General features: G+C 39.3%; 1 protein-coding gene across 5 annotated transcripts in view; it reads left to right on the top strand.

The window, feature by feature from the left end:
• The window catches only part of BCKDHB (branched chain keto acid dehydrogenase E1 subunit beta), a 295144-nt gene that overhangs the window by 230462 nt on the left and 44986 nt on the right, over nt 1-19696 (top strand). For 2 of the 5 annotated variants that reach the window (XM_032651312.1, XM_032651315.1), the window contains 2 exons: nt 6857-7003; nt 8781-11013. In XM_032651312.1, the coding sequence (XP_032507203.1) occupies nt 6857-6997 (141 nt within the window). In that variant the 3' untranslated portion in view covers nt 6998-7003; nt 8781-11013. Of the gene's footprint in view, nt 1-6856; nt 11014-19696 lie in introns of those variants that run through there. The other 3 variants (XM_032651313.1, XR_004352541.1, XM_032651314.1) reach the window with 3 other exon arrangements.

Raw genomic sequence — 19696 nt, 5'->3', positions numbered from 1 at the left:
TTTTTTCCTCATCTGCTGAAGCATGTTCTGGCTGTGGGCAAGTAAGTGTTCATGGTAGATTTAATACAAATTTTCTCTGATAATACTTGGAAACTGGGTGATGTCTAACCTTGCGTAAATAACTAGGGCTAATCAACTAAAATCAAAATGTAAGTCTCTAAGTTCATGGACTTTAAAGCTATCAAACATGCATCATTTTGGTATATTAATTTAGTTTTTCTCATAATATTTTGGGTTAACTCTTGCTCTGCGCATTAAGATCCCTAGACAAAAAATTGCATTCAGAAGCAAAACCTGTTGTTTATTGTTAAATAATAACTAACAAGGACTAAATGGAATTGGAGTTTAGGTTTAAAACTTCACAAATCACTTAAAGCTATTTCTTAATGTTCTTCCTAGAGAAGAAATGATAACTGTGTGATCTGTGTGTCTTGTTCAGTGCTTGTTACATTTATAGTTTAATTCACCCTCACTCCCAGCGCCCTCTTAGAAACAAAATGTATTCTCCTAGTTTAAATGCATTATGGTGGCGTAATAATTATTATGTGATATAACCCGGACCTTTTTGTTTGCCAAGTAATTTAAAAAACAGTTTTCTGAGTTACTACTTTGAAATTAAGCTGTGGATTGATGTTTCTCATTATTCCAAGAAGGAACATGAAATCTGGATTTATCAGATAATCCGATAGACAATGTATTTTGACTTTGATGTGTTTCTCATTGCAGTGACCTGCATTTCTGACTTTCCATTAAATGTTTAGGAAAATTAGTTGAATAGTTTTTCAGGAAAGTGAAAGGGATTCATCATCCTGCATCAACTATAAGAAAGTAAGAACATATATGAAAGACCTAAATTTTCTTATCTCACTTTAAGCTTCACAATTTTCCAACTCGAGGTGCTATGTAGTCTTATGCAATGGGCTGTATCCAACTTTCTGTCATTAGAAGGACTGAAAAAAAATTATTCCAAAATTGTTCTTAGAAAGAAATCTGAGTCTGAAATTGCCTTGAATTAAAAAAACAAACGACTGCTTTAAAAATAAATCAAATGATATTTTATGGGCTTTATTCTTGACTTTTTTGAAGTGTGTGTGCCTCGATTATGTTCAGTTATCTGTTGGGCTCTTTTACTTGGAATCTTCCTGTAACTGACTGACAGGCTACTTTTCTATAGTAGCAATGCTTGGAAATTAAGTTCTTTCCGGGGGAATGGGGGTGGGGTGGGGTGGATTTTTTAACCATTTCTGGAGCTTCTGACTTCCTGATCTGGCCACACTTATTAACCTGTCATTCTAGGCCCAGGAACTGGCAGTAAGTGTGTAGGCTCCCTGCTTCTCACCAGGGGGCAGCATCAGATCCTGCCTTTCACTGGATGCAGCCTGGCTCCTTCAGTAGCTTCAGTGGTCTCCACCCTCCTTCCTCATACAGCACTTAAACTTGTTTTGGTATTTTCTTGCATTTTTTAAGGCTCAGTAACTGTCCAATAAATGGTAGCTGTCAGGCACTGTGTTACAATGGATATTACTTCTCAGTGTGGACTGTTCTGTATACCAGGATCTTGTCTTCAATGATGTTTTGGGCTATCATTTCAGATACCTTGTGTTTATTAGAACCTGAAAAATCTTAAGAGGAAAACAAAGACCTAGCAATTATTAGGTCAATTATACTTCAAAAACAAACAAACAAACTCGTAGAAAATGAGATCAGATTTGTGGTTACCAGAGACAGGGGTTGGGGGGAGAGGGAATTGGATGAAGGTGGTCAAAATATACAAACTTCCAGTTATAAAATAAATAGTACTAGGGATTCACTGTATAACATGATAAATATAATTAACACTGCTATTTGTTATGTATGAAAGTTCTCCTCACAAGGAAAAATTATTTTTCTATTTTGTTAATTTTGTATCTATATGAGATGATAGATGTTCACTAAACCTATGGTGATAATCATTTCATGATGTGTGTGAGTCAAATCCTTATGCTGTACACCTTAAACTTATACAGTGCTGTATGTCAATTACATCTCAGTAAAACTGGAAGAAAAAAACCCCTGCAATTATTGAGCACTGTGGTATGTCAGGCATGAAAGCAGGTACTTCTCATAGGCTGCTGCCCAAGCTAGAGATGCAAAAAGGCAAGGTAACAACAGAGTCACAGAACAATAGAATATCACAAGGACAGATAGGTTAGAAGTGGATTTATTTAGAGAGAAACACACTCCACAGACAGAGCGTGGGCCATCTCAGAAGGTGAGAAGAGGCACAAGGACAGAACTTGTAATACTTCTCTTTTGCTGTTGACTAAACAGAGCCTTGGAGAGGTTAAAGCCTAGTAGAACAAAGATTCCTTTCAGATAGAATTCCAAATTCCATGCTGTATCAATTATATTATACAGCCTTGCCATAAAAACAAGAAAAAGATTTGTTGAGAGTGACCATAGCCACACTGCGGAATGCTGGAGGCTGATTTCAGTGATGTGAATCCTTTGACACGGTGACAGGAGAATTTACGGCTGACGTCCTTAAAACTTTCGTGGGGAAATGAGGCTAAGTTTTGAGACGTCTTGAGCGATCCCGTGAAAGCCCTAACTTATATACATTTACATACACATGTAATAACATATAACCTGTATTACATTCACCAAAACATACGGATAAATGCAATACTTGGTTTTTTGTGTGATGAAGACTGTTACAATCTACTCTCTTAGCAGCTCGCAAATTTGCAATACAGTGTTATTAACTTCAGTTGATATTAAGTACACTTAACTTTTAAAGCCTATCAGTAATATTTTGTCTTAATCATGGATCCTATTTTATTAAGTTTTATTTATTTTTATTTTCATCTGCTAGAAAATTTCCAGGATCTCTGTCGTCCGCAATTTCTCCAAGATACTTAAAATTTTATTTTGTTTTGTTACAGAAAATCGGCAAATAGAGAATTTTTCTTTCGCCCGGGTCTATGATTTTTTGATTTGAAATTGTCATTTCACATTGTTTGCTTCCTTTTCTGGTTATAACGTGCATAGCAACCCAGATGGTTCATACATAAACAGTTTGAGTTATGCTTCTTTAAATTATTTAGGATAGCCTAGGAGTTTCCTGATACCCAGGACCATCTGTTTATTGCTCTATGTGTTACCGTCATGCTTAAGTGTGTGCTTTCAGCTTTTCCACGTCTTAACATCTACCTTCCTTATATACAATGGGAAAGGCTTCTTAGACCGAATTTAACCCTTTTGAGGCTCTGTTGTAAAAGCCTTAATCCCAGCTTGCCTTCCATTTTATTTTTATTTTTTCTTGTTATTGCTATTCTCAGTAGTTGTGCTTCAAAATTTGCAGAATGAATGTAGTCAGGTTTGAGTCTTAACTTGGCTCTGTACGTAGCTTGTCGACCTTGGGCAAGTTCCTTCACCCTGGTTTCTTCATCTGTGAACTGGAATATAATACCTACCTCATAGATTCGTTAAAATGTTTAAATGAGATAAAATACAATTCATTTAGCACCACACCTGCTGCATCATAAGTACGGATTACTATTATTATTATTAACATATTTTGGAAAGAAAATTCTCATACTTACAAAAAGACATATTCAGAAGTAAATTCAAATACCCTATATTAGAGTTTCGTGCAAGGGTCTTTTGGAAGGAATATCTGTTTTTCTCAAAGCATCTGATTATTTATACCACAAGCACGGTATATGTAGGTGTTACTACCTGATTGGTTTAAGGTTTACTTTCAGTTCTTCTCATTGGATCCAAGGTGAAACTTTGGACCATGAATAGCTGGAAGGAAGTTTCTCCTGGCACCTGGCTGGGTTCTCTTCTGTTGCCCCTGGTTACATGTTCCACTGTGATTTGCTTTGTAACCTCACCGTCCCATCTGTCATTGTTCCGTGTGGATTGAGCCCGTCCACATACAAGCTCCCCAGGAAGAGAGACCAGAAACTGGTACTTCTCCTCTTAGCCCCTGTGCTGGAGACTACCTGCAATCCTCATGACAACCCTGTGGGTTAGGTAACTATTTATTCCAAATTTTATGCAGATTAATATTTCTGAATCAAAAGTCATCCCAGTTAAAAAAAATAAGTGTACTTATGTGACCAGTGGAAAAGAAGAATATGATGAATCTGGATTGTTTTGAAAATTCAGGGCATATGGTTGCTATAGTTATGGTGTCAAAATGTGGTATATAACGAAGAGAGATACTTTGTGCAGCATTAGTCTGGTACATTGATCTATACATCTGCCAATGAGTTTCAAATATTCCTTTTTCTGTGTGTGTGTGTATGTACAGCTTCTATATGAAAAGAACTGAGCTTGAACAAGGATGCCAGTTTTAATGGTTGCCCAAAGAAACATGTAGTCACACATAAATCATTCATATGTGAACCAGTTCAGTGGGAAGTAACTCTGTACAGCTGCTTGACCCAAACATCTTATTTCCAGCTGCTTTAAAAGAAGTTTTAACACAAGTCCGTGGAAAGAATAACTTGTCTCTTTAATATACTTTAGATAGCAAAGGGTTAAAATTTCATACTGTTTCCATAGGTTAGGGTATATCCTTATAAAACTGAATCATATATTCTTGAATTATCTTCCATGATTTTTAGAATTACTTTTTATATATTTATATAAAGTAATTTATAATAATATAATTCCATATACCTTACAGTAATTGTTTTCAAATTAAGAAAATGCTATATATAAAATCACAAACTTGTGTTAACACAAAATAGGAACTTTTATCCACATAAGATGATTCTTCTTTTTACTCTTTACTTTTATATCAGTGCCAATTAATTACAAAAGTAATACTGTGTCACAAAAGCTCCAACAATACATATAAGGTACAAGTAGAGTCGTTTGTCACTTCCTTGTCACTCCCAGCCTCCAAGGGTGGCCTCTGTTGACAGTTCAAGTGTGACCTCACAGACATTTTTCTATGCTCCTGCAAACATGTAGATGCATTCCTGTAGGGTGATTCTCACATTCTTGAGAAATTAGAAACATTGCTGTTTAAAAATAAATTTTAGTTTCGTGATGTTGGTCATTCTGCTAAAAGGAGTGATTTTCACAAACACTGAAACATCATTTTGTCATAGGCCAGCTTTCCAGGGAACTAGTTTGAAAGAATAATATTTTATACCAGGTGTAAAATCAAAGGTATTTAAGGGAAATATTTTCCCCTGGCTTTTCTGTATTTTGCAGTGCCCGTGGAAAGTTTGTGTATGAAGGATGCAGTATTCAAGGGAGGCGGAAAAACAGCTCGTGTCAACTAAAGTAATAAAACTGAGTTAATCCTAAATTGACAATTTAAATCCCTTCAAAATAACTTGTTTCAATCAAGAAACAGTCTACCCAATCTGTCATCTCTTTTGAGCTTATTAGTAGTGGAATTTTTTAGGTGACTCTTTAAACCTTATGTCTGCAAGGTTCTCAAGTTATTGATGAAGATTTCTTGTTGCTGGGAAAACCAGCACTACTTGGTGTTTGATACTGTACGTCGCAGTAGTTATTTTGGGGGCAGGAAGAGTGTGCAAATGGCCAGCTGCTTCCCTTTGTCGCTGACTCTTCTATTCCCAGGCCCTTTCTGCCCTGATACACTTGTCACTGGGAGAAATATATACAGAAGATAGGGACTGAGCATCAGCATTCCTTTAAAAATTTCTGCTCAAATGAAATGCAAAAATACAGTTAGTAAAATATGTAAGAAAATGTGGACCTTTCCAGAGCATTTGTGACACAAAGCAATGGAGAAAGTGGATGTGTAAACTCAAAGATGTGATTTCAGGTAATAGCTGTGAATGGTAATATCATTTTCCTAAGAATAGTTTAATCACATCTCTCTTTTGAGATTTCTTTTAACTCTCTAAAAATTTTATTTTCAAATTTGAATTTGTCACTTGAATAACATTTCTTTTTTTTTCCTGAAGATAACTTTCTACAGGGTCTCCTGTGGTCAGGATCTTACTTTTTTTAATTAATTAATTTTTTATTGAAGCACAGTTGATTTACTATGTAGTGTTAGTAGTTTTAGGTTACAGCAAAGTGATTCAGTTATACATATGTATATATTCTTAGGGATCTTACATTTTTTTGAACCAGATCTCTAGCCTCCTGGAGTTCATAGTCTCTCAGGGAAGATAGATAATTGGGCAAAAACAATGGATTGTGCTGAGTTCAGTGCTGTGGGAGTTCAGGGCAGAAGCCTCTCCCTCATCAGTGGTACAGAGTTGAGGAGGTGCTGTCAAGGAAGGCTTCCTGGTGGAGGTGACTCCCAAGGTGATAGGTGAGAGATGTTCGCACATCAGTTGGGCAGAGTGGTAGTGGGCTTGGGGTGTGAGTAGCCAGGGGACTGTCAGTGTCTGCAAAACCTGGCTGTGAGAGAGACCTGAACATAGGCAAGTAACTGGTAGTTCAGTCTGGTTACATAGAGTAATTATAAATATTTATTGTGAAAGTAATACATGTTTGTCCTATATAAAATTTGAAAAATTCAAGAAACAAGAGAAAACATATACTGTCACTAATTTCAAGCTGCAGAGTTTACTGTGAACATTTGTCATGATTTTGTCATTTGTACACAGCCTGTTTGGTATAATTCCACTTTGCCTTAAGCAACAGATATGTATGTAGGCATAAAATGCATATACATATATGAAAACATATCTTAAGTAAAACTCGGATCAGGCCAAACATGCTATTTGTTACCTGCTTGTTTCACATTATAATATTATTATAATGTGAAAAAATTATAATGCCCCTGGATGCCATTGTATTTGAAAGTGAAATGTTTCATTTCTGTGAATAAAATATTTTTGAAGCTAACCATCTGGATTCTTCTCTGCAGGAAGAATGTTTCCTGAACCTGGAGGCTCCTATATCGAGGGTATGTGGGTATGACACGCCGTTCCCTCACATTTTTGAGCCGTTCTACATCCCAGACAAATGGAAGTGCTATGACGCCCTTCGAAAAATGATCAACTATTGACCACAGGTAAGTCTGCCCTGCGTTTTGAGAAAACTACTGAGTGTTCCTCACATTAACGTCCTGTTGATCAAGGAACAACCGTCATCAGTGTGTTGTTGTCTTTTCATAAATGGCAACTTCCAGAACAAAGTGTGGATTTCAGAAAAAAAAAATGTGAATTTATAGTAGTATGTTTACATTTAATAGAAATATATCAAGCATATGCATTATCTGATTTCTATAAAACAAATACATGCACGTTAACATTGAATAATCACTAGATGAAGATGCCGTCTGCCATGATTGCAAATATACCCTACCCTGTTGTTCCAACTTTATCCTCATTTCTATATATTTTTATCTGCAATTTAAACCGTTCATGAATAGGGTTAATTTCTGTTATTTAAAGATGGCCCTTCAGGCACCGTTAAATTGGACGCCAGTGATTTAAACTATATGATGATCCATAGCGTTCTGAAACTTGCCTTCATGTTATCTTGAAAGATACATTTGTTGAACAGGAAACCTATTTATTATGTATAAGGGAAACTGTTACTTAAAAAAAAATCCAGCACCGCTACCATTCCCAGAACCTTTCTTGGCAGGTGAATGTTTTAAAATTATGGCTAGTAAGTGACATTTATTCATTGTGATTTTCTAGGTCATGCTTTTCTGTCCCTCTGGCAGTGTTATTCTAGCAAAAATGAATACCGTTTAAAGACTGTTAAGTTAGTTTTCAGGGCTTTAATATAGAAGATGCTATCACCAATACACTGATTTATTTTACCTTTGGCATTTTTGAAATGGTTCAAAATGCGTAGATAGGGATTAAGTGCTTTACATTTTAATATCTAGGTTGTCCAAAATAATAATAATACATTTTGAAGAACCATGATCTTTGAAAGGAAAGGGAAGAATAGGCTTTATATAATAACATAGCCCATACTTTTTAAAGATTAGGAAATACTATGATTCTTGAATTCTGTGTATGGGTAGTAAAGCCAGCTCACCTCAATCCAAAGAGAGATATACCTTTACATTTGGGCATGTAGAGAAAATAATGCCCTCCGTCCACCACCTATGATCCCCACCTTTTTGTAGTTCTATTCTATCCTCTATTCTGAGGATATTGTCATAGGCATTAGTAGGGCCATTAGTCTACATGCCCCAGTATTCTCTCAGACATGCAGAGGTACCACTGTATTTCTGATGACCTCTTAATGTCTGTGAGAGCAGCTAGCTTCTACAGTCTCACTTAAGCCTGGTTGGAGGACTTCCTCACTTTTATGTCCATCTTGTTCCTTGCATGGACCATCCATAATGGAAAGACAAGGTAATACTCTGTGGCCGTGTCCTTGTTGCTTTTTTTTTTTTTTGCAGTACGTGGGCCTCTCACTGCTGTGGCCTGTCCCGTTGCAGAGCACAGGCTCTGGACGCGCAGGCTCAGCGGCCATGGCTCACGGGCCCAGCCGCTCCATGGCATGTGAGATCTTCCTGGACCAGGGCACGAACCGGTGTCCCCTGCATCGGCAGGCGGACTCTCAACCACTGCGCCACCAGAGAAGCCCCTGTTGCTATTTTTAAAGTAATCTTTAGGTGCTGGTTTTAAATTTGGATATGTATTTCTTTTTGAACCTAAAAAGAACAAATTTAGACCTCTCATGAAAATACGATAAAAGAAGAGTAACTCCTCTATGCTAAAAGTTACATATGGTGTTAAAGAAAGTAGTCATGCAGTTGAGAAAATCTGTATTTAATTCACGGTGGCCAGAGTGTCTATAATCGTTATTGACTTCTTTTACAGAAAAACCTGAAGATTAGGACTAGATACGGAAATATTTTTCTGAATTTTTAAATATTTCCTCTTCTTGAAAATAGAGTTTTTATGAAATGAACCGACTTGGATATTGGCTGGAAAATGATGAATTAAGTATTGTATTCACACATATGAATTGATAACTTCCATTAAGAGTTATTTCAGATTAATTTTTAAAAATATTCTGCATGGTAGGCTTATAAATTCCATTTAATTACGTCTGTAAATATTGGATGTGGGTTACTATTCAATAAAGCCAAAATGAGACTGTCTTTGTTTTTGCCCTTAGTAAAAAGAATTCTTGTGGCAGAGTAAAAGAGTGACGTAACTTGTTAATTCCATCTGAATGAAAGTGAAATGTTTAGAAATGCTGATTTTTCAACTTTATTGTATTTGGTTTCATTCTTTATGGCTCAGACAGTTGTATGTTGATGAAACTTCTGGAATGTTTTTCTTTGTTCTTCCCACTTGTCCCAACAAGGTGGTCTACTGAGGGGCATGCTCACCTTTTCTCCAGAGCGTGGTGAGGCAGGAAGGATCATCTTTGCTTCCGCTCTTTCTTTTTCTGGGACGTGGACAGCCTGAGCCTGTCTTTTGTTGTAAAATCATCAAGCTTTTGCTGCAGTTTTTTGGTTTTTTTGGCCACGATGTTGCAAAACAAATATTTTTTTCCATGTCCTTTATATTAATATGTAGCTGAAAAGAAAAACAGCATGAATAGCGACATAAGGAGGAAGCCTCCTTGCTGGGGACTTTGTCAGGGCCTCTTGTATCTGACTAGGCCTTTCCCACCCTTCACCATAGTGTAGACAACAGCCTCAGGGACCCCTTTGCAGAAGCCCTCACGCTCCGGCCCTGCCCTCAGAGGGGGTGCTCTCATCCCTGCCTTCCCTCCCATACACCCAAGAAAAGCTCTTCTCACCAGTTCCAGCTGAAAGATCCCCCACACACACACCCCGACAAAAATCAGAGAAATAGGGTCATGTAGTGTTTTCCTTTCTCTATAAACACTGGAAAAAATGGACATTTTTTTTATGATTGCAAATGTATATATTACTTTAAAACTACAGTTTAAAAAGTTGTGTCCTGTTTATTTTTATCAGATGTTTGGAGGAGGATATGGAAAGTGACATTTGTAGATTGCCAGAGACTTGGAGTAAAGTAAAGAAGGCACTTTGTAACAGATTCTGGAGAGCAGTGGCTAAAATAAACTAAGCTTTTGTTAGGGGTAAAAACAAAGCCCTGTCCTTGGTTTATGAATAGAAACACCTGAACAGTATAGAATGGGAAAAGATGTACTTGTCAGCAATAAGTTTGGAAAAGATTTAGGGTATCCATCTGGCTTATGGTTCAGGACATTCTGAGTTGAAGACACCAAAACTGAGTATGGACCTTGGCTTTGGCCTTCCCTCGGGAGCCCTGTGCTCGCATGGTCAGTCCAGCAGAGCAGGGAATCTGTGCTGGTCATCCACGTCTGGGCCGATAACGGGTTCTATTTGAACATATTTGGTTTAGTTGGACTTATTTTTTTTTTAGTTGATATTATTTATGATTTCAGTTGAAGTTACTTGTTTTATTGCCATTGGTATCTTTTTAATACTATTTTAAAAATTCGTTTGTTGTTGTAAGAATTTTCCCTTATTTTAATTTTATTTTCTTTAACTCTGTTTCCCTTCTCCAGTTAGCCCTGCAATGCCCACCAGTAAATGCCCCCTTCCCTTCCAAAATAAAGAAGTTACAGTTCATGCTAAACTCGGTCTACGGCGCAGGAAGTGCATATACAGCTAAACAGTTGTCTTAAAGAAAATTTTTTTTTTACATGAAATGAATTGTTCCATATTGTGAAAATAAGAAAATTGTGGTGTGCTCCAAGGATAAATAACAAGATAAACTCAAAGGGCCAATACTGCCTGAACAAAGAGTTACAGGACTTCTATCACTCTGTCACAATGTGACCATTGCAATGTCCCAGAGCCCTCCCAAGCAGCATGCCCTGTCCCTTTCCCATCCCATATAAGGAAAGACATTTGCCCCGTTTTTCTCCCGCTCAGCACACTGAAAGTATACATACTCTGCCCAGTCAGCAGATGACTTGCAGGTTCCCTGGCTGTAAAAACAGACAAGCAACCCATGCTCAGTGTCGACTTTCCCTGGCCACCAGGAAGTCGGCCTGCTGTTCTTGCAGTGACTCTTCTCTTTAATAAACTCTATCGTCCTTACATTCTGCCTTGTGTCTGGAAATTCTTTTCCAACCTGCGCTCGGACCACGACAAAAATAGCAATGAGAAGACACTCAAGAGATGTTAAAGGAACTCCAAATTCCCCACTACCCCCAGCCTCAGGATAAAGTCTGCTCCATGTGACAACATGAATGTATAAGTGAATATAATCTTCTACAGTTCCAATTACCCAAGTCCTTTCGCAAAAGAATATCACATCCATGTTCCGTACAACTGATAGATATTATCCAAGCTAAGTAAACAGTACACATTAGAAAGAGAAATGAGGCACAAGAGCAAGACAGTTACCTCATTTTAGTCCATGAAATTTAAGTCACAGAAGCTAGAAACTCTTGCTGGGATCCTGAGAAGACATCCCACAGAGGGTCCACACTCGGTTTCGTGAAATCTCCTTCCTGTCAGCTTGCCTGAGGTGGACTCGTGTGGCTTCTGGCTGCTTGGCCTCCCTGCCCCCACTTCTAGAAACAGCACTGCTGTTTGTTTAGAGAACTCCCTCTCCCAGCTCATGTGGCTCTCTCTGGAGGGGCTGCCAATCCCATTGCCATCCGGCGCCAGCCACAGGGATGGCCCTGGCCCAGGCCCTCCGGGTACCACAGGACAGAAGGTCGGGTTGCTCATAGAGAAGCACAACTCAGTAAGCCTCAGACTTGTCAGGGACACTAAATTCTAAAAGACTGGTTCTCAAACCTTTACCAGTTCCAGGCACACCAGGGATAGAGCTGATGGCTGTGCACCATGTAGGCACACAGCACTGCCTTAGCAGAGATGCTCAGCTGAGGGGTGAGGAACATGACCCCAAAGCCTCATGTTGGAATTTTCAGAGAGACCTGAGGTTTGGAGACTCTGATGTGTTTTCCTAGGCCATTGAACTTGGAAAGAATTAGGGAACATTCATATATGGGCAAAGATTTGGAAACCCTGACACCTGATACCTCCCTGAATATGGTATTTAAAGACATTTGCCAGGAAAATGAGAAATAAAATTAGAACAAGAATGAGGAAATCATAGGTGGAAAGGACTAGAAGTAAAACTGAAAACAAGTTAGATGAAAAGATATACATCAATAATTGTCATAAATACACTTTTTGTTGTTGTCGTGCCGTGAGGCTTGTGGGATTTTAGTTCCCTGACCAGAGATTGAACCCAGGCTCTCAGCAGTGAGAACACAGAGCCTAACCACTGCACCACCAGGGAATTCCCATAAATACTCTTTTTATGTGAAACAAATGTTCTACATTTGACAAAAGGAATATATCACAGTGAAAATATAACAGTTAAATTCTTTACATTCTAAATGCGTAGTATTAAAATGTAAGCAAAAACTTATAAATGCAAAAGATATGAACAGAACAGTTGTAGAAGGCTTTGTCACCCCACTTTCAATTTGTTACATGAAGTAGGCAGGAATAAGTAATAGGTTTAGGTCAATAGAAATATATTTTAAACTTTGTGTCTTCATAAACAGAGACTATGTCGCCTTTTAGCCTATACACAGGCGGTTTAAAAAATTGACCATATACTGTACTAAGACGCAAAGGAAACTAGCAGTAAATTCCCCAAAGAAAAGAGTATTCAAAGGTACCACATGCCCCTTAGAAATAAAAAGGCACCCAGATAAGTAACTGTGGAAGCAAGGAGGAAGCAACTACAACATAATGAGAAGGGAAGATCACTGGTGTGCTTCAGCCAAAATTTTACTCACAGATAAATTCATAGACTTTAAATCTTTAAAAAAGAAAATCTGAAAATACAAGGATGCAAGAATAAAGGAGGAAGAAGCACAAGAAGAATGAGAAGAAGAATAAAGTTAATAGCAGAACATTCCAAATGAGAAAAATAAAGTTGTAAAATCAAAGTTACGTTTTTTGGTAAAGATGAAAGTTTCTCTTTCATTTTATACTGTCTGTTCCCTATGAAGGTGGAGGGTTTTATGTAATCATGATATCAGCAAATAAAGGCTACATAATTGTTGTTCCTGTATCGGGTAACACTTTCAAGGTCCTTCATTTGAGGAGAGGAAATAATTTAGCCAAACCTAATTGTTTATCCAATGTATTGATAAACAAAGGTCTTTGTTTTTAGAATATTTTGTTCCATCATTTTAAGAAAATAATTACTAAGGTCTTGTTTTGCTAAGTCCTTCAGTTTCTTGCCGAGGCCTACTTGGCTACCGTAAATATCTTATTTCTGTGAATTTTCATAAGATACAGTGACCGTTGTCGAAGAAATATTAATCAGTCGATCTAAGAAAGAAATGGAAAATTTTATTCAAGCCAAATTTGAGGATTATAACCCGGGAAGAGCATCTCAGAAAGCTCTGAGAACTGTCCCGCTCGTTAGAAGTCAAGGCACAGTTGTATAAGTCTTTTGAGATAGAGGGCTGTACATTAAATGACGTATTATTGACGGTTTACAGAATCCAGATCTAAGTGTCATCGTGGTCCGTTACAAAATCAAAAAGGAATGTTATCTTTAAGGAGTTATCTTGTTGATGCTACGAGAATGTTGCTGTTGATGGTCGAGCTGGTATTTCTGCCGAAGGGGACGGTTTGGTGATTCATAATTGCAGATACACATTGCACAGTGGGGGGAAAGAGGAGGCCAAAGGGCAGAGAAATTTTTTTACGTTTAAATTTTTCTTGTCTTGCCATAAAATATGAATTTTATTTCACACTATAAAGAATTAGAATAATTTCTAAAAATATTTTCTTGATCATTTGGAACGTCTACCTACTCATTACACTGGGATTTTTTTCCCCCTTCATTCCTAATTTTTGTTTTAATTGAAGTATAGTTGATTTGCAGTGTTGTGTTAATTTCTGCGGTACAGCAAAATGATTCAGTTATACATATATATACAATCTTTTTTATATTCTTTTCCATTATGGCTTCTCATAGGATATTGAATGTAGTTCCCTGTGCTATATACAGTAGGACCTTGTTGTTTATCTATTCCATATATAACAGCTTACATCTGCTAATCCCAGCCTCCCACTCCATTTCTCCCCCAACACCCTCCCCCTTGGCAACCACAAGTCTGCTCTATGTCTGTGAGTCTGTTTCTGTTTCGTAGATAGGTTCATTTGTATCATATTTTAGATTCCACATGTTTTACTGGTTCCGCAAAGACAGGGAGCTTTGGTCCGTTTATTACAATTCTGCAGAGCCTAGAAAAGTCCTGGTCTACAGAGGCTCTCAGTATGCTGCTGAACAAACCCATGAAGGGAAATGCAGGCCTATACTTGAATCAGACCTTGTACTTGAAAAGCACTTAGGCAGAGCCCTCTTTGAGTAGTGTAGACATTTAAAATAATATATTGATAGTATTTGGTGTTTTATACCAGTTGATATTCTAGACCATCAGAGACATGGGGTTGTATTTCATTTCTTCAGGAATTTCAGGAACAGAAACAGTCCTTCTGGTAGGGCAAGACCTCAAAAGTCCCCAAGAGATGAGCATCGTTTCTATATTTTTAGGCCTATTTCTTCAGATAGATTTCAAAAGCATGTATTTTTTTAAGGGGCTCTAAGACAAGATTGTACATTAAAATGTGTCTGCAAATGGACAAACCAGAATAGAATGCTCATTCAAAGCTGTTCATTTGAGAGTGATGAGATTATCAGTAATTTTCCTTTATTTTCTTCATCTCTGTTCTTGTAAGTCACAAACGGAGAGCCAGCCTGGCTCAGAGCTATCCTACCAATGGTCCCATCTTCTGTTTGGTCTGCAGACTTGGGACTGGGCCAGAGGTAGGACACCATGTCCTTGGCCACAGTGACTAGTCAAGGGATGGGAGGTGACCCAAACCAGCCAATCAAAGCCATTTTCAGGATTTTTCAAACAAACAGATCTGGGGTGATGTTATTCTGGAAGGACCTACCGCTACCTTCCCTGTAGAGGAAGGCCATCTTCATCCGAGAAAGAAAGGAACCAATGTACTAAGGAAAGATGTTATACAAGCTGGGTCAGTGCCCCCACGGCCAGCTGGCCAGCTCCACTGCTGCCATGTGCAGCCTCAACTTCCTTTCACTCTGTGAGGAATCGCCCCAGGATCCTTCCACTTTGTTCTAAATTGGATTTCTGTTGCTTGCAAACAGAAACATCCTAATTCAGTCCTTCCAATGCTTTGGAATATATTCTTTTTGAAAGAAGAAAGTCCACATGTTTTAACTAAAATATACTTGGGGAGAACCCTTCACCCTTGGGACTAGTCTATGTATTGTGCTTGATTTTTTTCTTATCTACGACATGCAAACTAGATGGAGATACTGTGTTAATATCAAGTATCTTAGCCATAAAATAAATGAATTCGGACTTTCAGCCTGAAAGTTGAATGCTAGCAACCTTCCCTTAGGCCAAGAAAATGAGCAGTTCCACAGCATCTGTCTTTTGGAAGCCTTACTCTTTGGAGGCTTATTCACATCAAGTTCTTTACTAAAGTCATGAGACCTTAGAACTGTTTTTAAACTTACCCATATAGCCCCAAACAGCCCTTGGGTATTTCCTTTTTTAAAGAGGTTTAATATGCCTGTGGTCGGTCTAATAACAAATGTTTCTTTGAGAATACTTTGTGTAAATTCCCCATATTTTCCTCTTTCCATTGCAGCATACATTTACTTTCACCCTATTTCATCTTCTACGTGAAATATTTCAAGGAGGTCAGAGAACATGCGTGTGGTGACTGCGTGCCTTTCACCAAATGTAAAAATTGCAAATTACAATTCATCTTCCCTAGGTTACCCTAACCCAGAGGAAAAATTAAATTAATACTAATAGAAACAAGTAGTGTTTTGGTTTTTTGTTTGTTTTTTAATTCTATCCCAACTGCTAGACAGCCTCATCAGGTTCTCCCTGATTATTTGGGAGAGTTGCTGGAGGGTTGCTTGGACAACCATGTGGAGTCCACAGTTCTCTGGGTCTGGCTTCACATCCCTGCAGAAGTGTCCGCTGCCAGCAGCTGCGACAAGGGCCACCTGCAGCTGGTACTCCCTGCCCCGAAACTCCCCCGCAGGGATGAGGCGTAAGTGTGGATGCCGGTGATACTATTCCTCATTGGGTCTCTGGAGCGGAGAGACAGTGCTCTGTGTTCTTCCCGGAAGCAGGAAAATCATCTCCCATTGTGATACATGGATCCCAGGAGAGCATGGCTGTGTGCCCCCAAAATCTCATGGATATTTGGTGAAACAGACCATGTGCTATTCACTGGTGACAGACCAACTCTTGTACTTAGAAGCTCTGTCCCTCTCTGGGGCTCCAGCATTGTTATTGGTCTAGGCTGGGTCCCCAGCTCCCTCCTCTCTGAGACCAGGCTCCTCCGCAGGGCTCCTCTGTCTCTCTGTACCTAGAGACCATTGGCCAACCTGCCTGCCCATCTTGCAGGTCAGTCTAAGTGTCAGAGCAGTGTACTTTAGTCCTAACTAGGTTTACTCTTCCAAGAAAGGACCTCATGTCTGTCAGATTTATTTGATGTTATTATGTGCACGGTAGTAATTTTCATATAGATCATGAGAAAATTGCTTAGGAGAGAATGGAATGGCAGTGGTGTGTGATTTATGGCACATCCATATGATTAGGTACTCTATAGGATTTGCAAGTAATGATTACGAAAATTACGTAGCAACATGGAAAGATGCTCATTATGTACTTTTAAGCGGAAAAGTCATGGTGCAAAATTATATGTATATTATGATTATGACTATTATTACTTATGATTACAACCATTATTACTTAAGATTTTTCTTGCGTAGGAATAGAGAATATAGCAGCACTGTTAGAGTGAGAACCATATATCACGATAAAAGGGTAGTTTTTAGCATGTTAATAACGCAAACTAATAAAAGTACCGAATATATACCTTACTAAACTGTTAGCAAGTATTAAACATTGCGTAACCTTCCTATTTAAAACATGGTTTCTAAGCACCAGTACTAAAGAATCTTTTAGTCCATCTGATTACTGCAAGAACCTGAAATAAATAAAATACAAGTTTTTCCTTTCTCTCTCAAACTCTCTCTCCCTCCCCCTCACACACACACACACACACACACACACACACACACTATGAATTATTTGAATGAGAACGATCCATTAGATAAACTCAGAAACGAAGACTAAAAAAAGAAATAATTCATCTTCTACAGTACTATACTGATGCCTTTGTAACGTTTTGACCCTTCCTATTATGATTTATAAGTTTATTAGTGTTACAGCAGAAAAAAGATGTCACATTCAAAGGTTTTAATTGAATAGAGTTTAATAAAGGAACTTATTTACAAAGTTCGGGGCAGAGGTAGGGAACCAGGAAGGAAAGGTGAAGCACCCACGAGCTCACAACTCTCTCTGGGAAGTCATCACCGTGGAGCTTGAAGCGGGGTGGGTAGGAATGGTCCTGGAGCCCGGTGAGAGCGGTTGCCATGGAAGAGGGGCTGCCTGACAGGAGCTGTGGCCACAGAGAAACAGGACAGCTGCTGAAACAGCATGGGCCTGGGAGAGAGGAGGGTACATATCCTGGTCTCTCTCTCTCCTTCTACCCTCTTGATAGCCTGTCAGTGCTTCCCTTTGGCCAAATCCAATTTCAGGCTAAGAGGCAGACTAGCTTGGTGGTGCCATCCCCAGTGTAGCCTCTCCAGAAACAGAGCAGGGCAGAGCCGTGGGGAGTGGATGCAGAGAGGGGTGAATGGAGACTAACCCGCATGAGGAGCCCCCAGCTATTCCATATCACAGGAGGCACCCACCCAGGGAGATGCCTGTTGAACTGCAAGCTGACTGTTTTTGAATCTGATGAAAAATGTAGATCCTTTTTAGTCATGCCACCTTTTCCTGGGCGAGCCTGGGCTTTTGATGGCTATGTGTTCTGCCGGTGGAAGTTTCTGGTGGAGCATCTATGCCCTGTCTTTGCAACGATACCATGGGAGCCCTCAGCCTTCCTGCAAAAACCTGGACTGTTTGAGCTCTCAGTCTGGCACGGCTGCCACGCTGGAGGAGAGCTTCCGTGCTGTTTGCCAGCTCACACCTACTGTTCCCTGGGCCGACGCTTTTATCTTTCATTTTGTTGGAGTGCATCCTGCAGTAGATTCCTTAGAATGTCTTCATGAGAAGCTAATTTCTTGATTCCTTTCTTGTCAGAAAATGGCCTTCCTCTAACCCTTGACTCATAGTTTGGCTGAGTATAAAATTTTAAGCTAAGACACATTATTGTCTCAGAATAGTTAAGGCATTGCTTAATTCTTCTCAACTTGTCTTAAGTCTCTTATTTTTTCTCTCAAAATTTACCTCTTTATCAGACCTCTTGGGATACTTCCTTAATCCTGTCTTCTGATTTTCTACCCGTTCGCTTTGTTTTGGCCAACTTTTTTTTTCTCATCTCTCTCAGAGCATCCTCTTATTTTAAGGCTGCCATATCAGCCTGTATATGTATGTGTACCTGTATATATATGTGTACATACACATATATACAAATATATATATGTGTGTGTGTGTGTATATCTCAAGATATATATTTGAGTTATTGCTTTTTTAGGAGTTTTATCATGTTCTCTGAATTATATTGTTTCCTCTGGTTTCCATTTTTCTATTTCTTTTGGCTTCTCTTTTTTGTCTTATGTATGCTGATTACCAGTTGGTTTTATTCAAGACTGAGCATCAAAAGCTGACCTGGATTGTGATATGTACCTGCAATGGAATACTGTTCAGCCATAGAAATGAGTGAAATCCTGATACACACGGCAAAAGGGGTGAACCTCCAAAACATGCTCAATGAGGGATGGCGGACACAAATAGTCACGTGTGATTCTGTTTATGTGAAGGATCCAGAATGCATAAACCCATGGAGATAGGATGTAGATGAGTGGTTTCCTGGGGCTGGGGGAGGGGGAGAATGGGAAGAAAGTGCTTAATGGGTACCAGTAAGGGGGTTCACTTTGGAGTGATGGACATGTTGTGGAATTAAATAGAGCAAGGGTCCCCAACCCCCAGGCCCCGGACCAGTAATGGTCCACACAAGCAGGAGGTGAACGGTGGGCAAGCGAGTGAAGTTTCATCTGCCGCTCCCCACTGCTCACATGATCACCTGAACCGTCCCCCACCCCACCCCACCCCCATCCGTGGAAAAATTGTCTTCCACTAAACCAGTCCCTGGTGCCAGAAAGGTTGGGGACCGCTGAAATAGAGGAAGAGGCTTCACAACGTTGCGAATGGGCTAAATGCCACCAAATAGTCCACTTTAACACGGTTCACTTTGTTATGCGACTATCACCCCAATACATTATTGTTGTAAAGCCGGGAGAGCTGTGGCTGTGCGTGTGGCATGACAAGCAGTGGCCGTCATTTCCAGGTGATGAGGCAGAGATTCCCCCCACCTCGAGAGCACCCCAACATGGCTGGCACAGGAAAGGCTGTCGTCTGAGGGTTTATCCCAAGAAAAATGTCCTAATCTCTCGCCTGAAGGGTGGCAGCCTAGTTCATTAGGTGCCACTTGGACCCGGGGTCTGGATGTCACGTTCAATTCCATGTTTTCTACCTTGGACCTTGTTCCATCCTTCCTCTGGACCAGGTTTTCCTGATCCCAAAGGCTGTCCCGCTCAATCTCTCTGGAGGATAATCGAGTCTCCATGGGGCAGGCAGACCACCCAGTTCTGTCCTTGTGAGGGGGAGGGAAGGCAAT

Source organism: Phocoena sinus, chromosome 12, assembly GCF_008692025.1.
Source record: "Phocoena sinus isolate mPhoSin1 chromosome 12, mPhoSin1.pri, whole genome shotgun sequence".
In the NCBI taxonomy this organism is placed as follows: domain Eukaryota; kingdom Metazoa; phylum Chordata; class Mammalia; order Artiodactyla; family Phocoenidae; genus Phocoena; species Phocoena sinus.
The sequence above is the reverse complement of the archived record's forward strand: the minus strand, read 5'-3'. Positions and strand labels throughout refer to the sequence as shown.